The following is a 6,116-nucleotide window of genomic DNA, read 5'->3' as shown; positions in this document are numbered from 1 at the left end:
GTTCACAGATGCCAACTGCTGGCTCAGCATATTTGTGAGCGAGGGAGTGCACCTAGTTCATTGCCCCCGCGTGGCCCCCCATACCAAACCAGCGCTGACACACCCGACACACAGGCCGTAAAAACTTATCCAACCTGCCCTCTAAAACTCCTCGTAAGCACAAACATGAGAACGAAACAGAGTCAGAATATCCCGGCATGCAGATCCAGAAGTAGACATGGCATTAAGGCTGTGAAGACATGAACAAGCGCAGAGCCACAGATGGTTGCAGCTGAATGAACAGAAACAGCAGCGCGCAGACAACATCTAATAGTACACTCAGTCTAAGATGTAGGGAAAATGACTCATTGTAGTGCTCTGTGTTGTCACTCTAACGCATGTGGTATGTCTATTCATAAAAGAGGATGCAGTCTGGGAACCGGGGCTGGTTATAGTTACAGGCACAGCTCATGATTCACATGATGACAGAAAAAACAATTATGTTTTGTTGGAAAATATAAATTTTTCCACTTTCTTTTGATGTAATCATATACTATGAATCAATATTAATCCCAACCACCGAGTAATCCTGTGGATCTATATCTGTCTGGTGTTACTGAATCTGTCTGTGAGTGTTGACGGAGCAGATGGGCCACAGAGGAGCACATTACAGCACGGCCCAGTGAGGGCTTTGTTTGTCAGGGTGATCCAGCACCTCTTCCGAATAACAGGACACTTCATGCTGGAGTTGCTCAGAAAGATAAGATCGGAACACCAAATCCTTCCCACTTAAATACTCCCCCAGTCTCGTCTCACTTCCACCAGGTTATCTGTCTCACTTTCTCTCGTCTTTGCCCCATTTTCCAATCTCTTTTCCTTTGACGTACATCCGCTCCTGTTCCCCTTCTGCTCTCTTCCTTTCTTTTTTCCAATTGGGGGAAGCGATGACCCAGCTGGCTACAAGACAAGGGGATCATTCTAAGAGAGGAAGGCAGACCGAGCCAAGGCATATTGCCATGTAGAGCTGCCTACAGTAACAATAGCACCACAGGAAGACGACATGGGTCAAATCACTGCCTCAAGGTACTGAGAAGAATCTTGTGCTTGCAAGGTTTCTTTTTCCCTTGTACTTCATGATAAGAGTTTAATAACGGATTGCTCATTGAGAAAAGCTCAGTGAGAAATTGTATATCAAACCTTGTGGTAAGAATATGAATAATATTAAAGAAATTATTTAATTAAGTTGAATGTGTGCTTTGTGATGAGCAAATAATGCAATCTGCTATTTTGGAATTTTCCAAAAGACAGAGAAGCAAAAATGTCATGGTAAAATATCTTTATTGTAACGTTCTGGATAGAACAGGCATACCACTATGGTGACACAACTAGAACCTGCTTTTGGATATGGCGCAGGAGCAGGCGTGCTACACTTTTCAGCCACAAGTTTCACAACAGAGCATTAAAAAAAAGATAGATAAAGAAAAAAACCCAAGGAGCATTTCAACACAGCTTGGCATGTGGACCTCGCTGCTGTTCAATGTCGGAGTGTCAACACTTCTCACACGTCTACTGTTGAATGTTGAGTCTCAAGGCAACTCATGGACGTGAAGAGCGAGAACAGTTTAGAACACTGATGCCTGAAATTTCACACGAGGCGTGTCTCTCCATGCTTGTGCTAATGACTGACCTTGGCGCTCCAGTGTTGCAGTAGTGTGCCAGAGGACAGTGACAGAGGAATGCTGTCTGTGACTGTGTTTGTTTGGGCTGAAGAGACACTACAGGCACGGTATTGTCCGGATTTGCCATGCATTCCAGACCGCAACAAAAATCATCTATTTTCCAGGAAGGGAGCCACATAAATTTTTCAACAGTTTTTGTGAGGCTCATCAGCTATGCTTTTATCTAGGCCAGACTGAGATCAGGTTTAGAGGTCTTATACTAACGTAATTAGCAGGGGATAATCTCTTATGAAAAAACTTATATGAGTCAGAGTTTATAAAACAACATGTGCCTGCTTTACTCACATAAACATGACCCTTGTTGTTGTTCAAATGTAAAATATGCACACTTTTCTGTCTGTGGGTGTACTTAATAAAAATGCAGTCAAAAACAATCTCTAATCTTGTGAAGCCTATAAAACTACGGTATTATTTTCAAAGTATTTCACAGTCCTGCATTTTAGGCCCAATCTATTTTAAGATTTTCTTTACTATACGTAGTAATTAGGTCAATTATAGGAAACAAAATAAGGGTTTTGTAATCTGCTTTAACAGAGCCTGTTATCTATGCATGTCCTCATTTCTACCACGGCTCTGTTTTCTGGTCAACTGAACAAAAAAGAGGAAAAGATGTGGAGAAACAGTGGAAAGGCAGATGGGAGGAAGAGGGAGGATGGTGCCTGAGGATAGAGTGTTGAACATTTAATATGTAGTTTATGTCCAAGGACATTTCCTTTTATGGGAAGTGATGAGATGAAAATTTGAATGGTGTACTTGTGATTGAGTCGTATTGTCAGTGGAAATTAAAAAACGTAAACTTTCCTCATAGTTTGTGCTGAATACCATTCAATGCTGAGAAAACATTGTGTTATGAATGGAAAATACAACCCGAATAGAAAGAAAACATCTTTTTATTTGACAAATCAATTTGCTTTTTGCTGAACACTTTTAATTTCAGTGTTGTCTACGCCTGCAGCGACACTGCAGCAGGTCTAACATATTGACTGAGATGTCAACAGCACTTCATCACACTGAAACACAACAATGCGGTTTCTAGACATTTCAGAATACATTTATTGTCACTGTCAGACGTTCTGCCAAAACTACAACCTGACACCTTCTAGCTCAGGAGAAATCCTGTACTATACTGCCTTGATGGCTGTTTCTCAACTCAAAATTCACTTTATATTCAACCTCTTATTCATCAGTCCTCCTACAGCATCTAATTTGGGATATTTTCCTAACCGTGTCTTCATTTTCACGTCATCAGCTGGAGCTTTTAATGGATCTGCGTGCCTTCAGTTTGTGTTATAGTCTGAGGTATATGATGTGCAGACCTGTCCTGAGGCTGTATCTGGAAATGACCCTCTTTCTTAACTCGCTCCCTTATAACTTAAGTTACACCTGCTCACTATAAACTGCCCTCACAATGCCCTTGCTACAGTGCTGAGAAAACATTGGTGTTTGGCTGTCTACGACGTAACCCTACCCTTTTTTTGAGTACTCACTTACAGAAAGTGAGAGCTATCATCAAATATGCAACAGCTTCAACTAATACTGGACTGAGTATTGAGAATAACATTATTGTTTACAGAACACTCAAAACGTGATCCGCTAAGGTGACTACCACTTTTTTTTTTTTTCTGGAAACAACATGGTGTAAGCCTGTCCCAAGAAGCGCTTCACTGGAAAAATGCTCTTAAATATGTAGACTAATTGAGCAAAGAAATGTCAAAGAAGCACAATGAGTGAACAAATATGAGCAGTGAGCTGCGAGTGATGTAACACCTTCCATCTCCTCTGCCCTCCCAGCGTGGGTGATTAAAATACTGAAAGCTCCCTTGCAAAATCAATACACACTTCATCTGAGAACCTTTTTTTTTCTGTCTGTCTACGAGATCTCTCTTGATATTTGAGCTTTCATTGTTTTTGTTTTTTTTTAATCAAAGCCTGTTGCTTGTTCATTTGCCGCACAGACAGCTCCTTCTTGAAAAAGAAACTCCACACACCTATGATCTACTTCTCCCTTTCAAAATAAAAAAAGTCTAATGCATTTTTTTTCCCCCTGTCCATGTGTCTGTATTATTGATAACCCTCAGTCATTCATAACACAAGCTGAACAGATAAACTACTATATGGCACGTTCCCAACTGCATGGTACTGGACACATATAATAAAAACTGAAGGAAAATTGATTTTTGTGTTACACTTCTTTCTTGTGCTGGGGAGCTGTGCTCATGTCCCTCAAGGCTGATAAGATGTCCAATTATTTGGTAATTTATTTCAGAGGAGCAGGAGAGAGTCCGATCTGCAGGCAAAGTACAGCAGTGTACATCAGGGTCACTCTTTGAAGCCCTTTCCCTTATGCCCTTATGACTGTTTCAATAGTCATGTAGACACACTGGGGTGCTTATTTAACAAAATTAGCTCTTGGATACAGTATTGTGCTTCACCAAGGCAGATATATAATATATAGAGTACAAAAGGGAAATAGTACATAGAAGGTATCAGTCTCTGCAGGAAAGGCTATGGAGTTGCTGTAGTTGAGGACTGGGGACTACAACTAAGCAAGGGCAAAAGCTGCACCTGAGGATGAAAGAGGGGGTGAATCTGGGGTTGAAGGGGGGGAAGGGCTGCAGATTCGACCTGCAGAGAAGGTATGAGTCAAAGCAGTTGCTGTTCATGGGATAAAAGCTGGGGGGGCTGCAGAGAGATGCAAGGGCACAACATCTACGGTACATCTACTGGTGCAGGAGCCATCAGAGAGAGTAGGACAGGATGGCTGGAGGCTGGAGGAGGAGGGGGCACTTGGAGACAGGGTAGGGGACCGAGGGGGAACAAAGCCGATAGTCTCACTCACGGTAGAACACATATTCAGTGTAGCTGGTCCAGATCTTGTCGTCCGTCTGCTCATGGGCAAAGGCGCAGGTTCCTGTGGAATTACAGGCCACCATGTGGAAGCCCGCATCAGCCAGCTTGTCAAAAGCCTGCTCCAGAAAGGTGAACTTGAGATAGTAGCGGGATGTGTAGCGCTCAGGTGGGCGATCGGGGTCACGGCTCTCGTTCAGCGTCTCCCCAAACACCTCTTTGGCCAGAGAGGTCTTCCCACACACCATGATCCGTGCCACCCGGCGGAATTTGGCATCGGTGTGACTGTCACGGCCCAGGGTGTATGAGCCTCGGTAGCCAATGGTGATGAACCCGGACCGTTTGCCATCCATGGCGCCGGGCACCAGGCTGGCACAGGCGGCGGCAGCGGCACCCAGGGAGCTGAGGTTACGGGCCGACTCAATCACAGGCGAGGAGTCCTCTGGGTCGCTCTGACATCCCTCCTCGCCAAGGGAGTTCTGCTTGCTGATTTTGGGCGCCAACAGCTTCACAAGCTCCGGTAGGTTGAAGAACTCAGCCTCCCTCTGCAGACGCCCGCGCTCCGGGAAGTGGTCTGGAAGAACCAGCTGCTGGTCCCGCATGTAGTCCAGGATGTAACGGAACAGGAAGCCATCCCGATCCACAAAGAAGCGACCCTTGGTGTCCCTGGCCAGTCCTTTGGCTGACTTTCGACTGAACATCTCCCACAGCAGGGAGTCTGGCACACTTGTGAGTGTAGAATAGCGGGTTATGTATACCTGCCCACCAACATTGAGCTCTATAATCTCTGGGAAGGGTACCTCTTCCCCAGATATGCCACTATCCGGTAAAGCCATGGCTTACTCCTTCCTAACAGGTGCACTTGGCTGCAGCTTTAAAAAAAAAAAAAAAACTCTCTTGGATGTAGTGAAAGTTCAAATAACCGGATATGTCTGTGAAACCCTTGCAGAGCGGTGGGTGAGGCCTGTTGCCTGTTTAAAGACTGCAGGTCCTGCTGCGGTGGATCGCAGGTGGTAACGGAGCGGCTCAACTGCAGCGCGCGATTGGTATGCGCGCAATAAAGGGCTGGCCGCCACTCTCGCATCAAAAGCCAGGCAAAACAGTCACACAAACACACCCCCTATTCTAACTACAGCTTCCCCCCATAATGACTAAAACATAGCGCAGGGTGTTTCAGGCAGCGCTGAATGAAACCGCTCTGTCCACGTCCTTTACGCACAAACGGATTTGGTATCCTGAGATGGAAACGGTGCTTTTCACACCAGTTCTCTGAGCAGGAAATGCGCGATTTGCACAACTGTCCATAACGACTTCTCTTACTCTAAATTTTGGTCGGATGTCCTGGCGCAAGCGGGATCAGGTGGCCCAACTTCAATAAAGCAATCCATAGTTTGTGAGCTCCGTGGGTTCCCCGATGAGGAACATGGACATGCAGTGAGAGGCGATGAAGAAGTACAAAAATATCTCCGTGTTTTCCATCCCCACCACCACCCCGCGGTTAAATTTTCCGCGAAGTAGTCAGCTGTTCGGTTCCCTTTGCTCCTCTCTGGT

General features: G+C 45.0%; 1 protein-coding gene across 1 annotated transcript; it reads right to left on the bottom strand.

Moving 5' to 3' along the window:
• Nucleotides 1-1,371: 1,371 nt before the first annotated feature.
• On the bottom strand, nt 1,372-5,457 carry kctd12b (potassium channel tetramerisation domain containing 12b; the record flags this gene model as incomplete). The annotated part of the gene is given in 1 exon segment (XM_035669658.1): nt 1,372-5,457. A coding segment is annotated over 1 exon segment (852 nt). The 3' UTR covers nt 1,372-4,549.
• Between the last annotated feature and the right edge of the window lie 659 nt (nt 5,458-6,116).

Source organism: Morone saxatilis, unplaced genomic scaffold, assembly GCF_004916995.1.
Source record: "Morone saxatilis isolate NCDOM2014 unplaced genomic scaffold, NCSU_SB_2.0 Contig22, whole genome shotgun sequence".
In the NCBI taxonomy this organism is placed as follows: domain Eukaryota; kingdom Metazoa; phylum Chordata; class Actinopteri; family Moronidae; genus Morone; species Morone saxatilis.
Note: the sequence above shows the minus strand (reverse complement) of the source record. Positions and strands in the feature narration are given on the sequence as shown.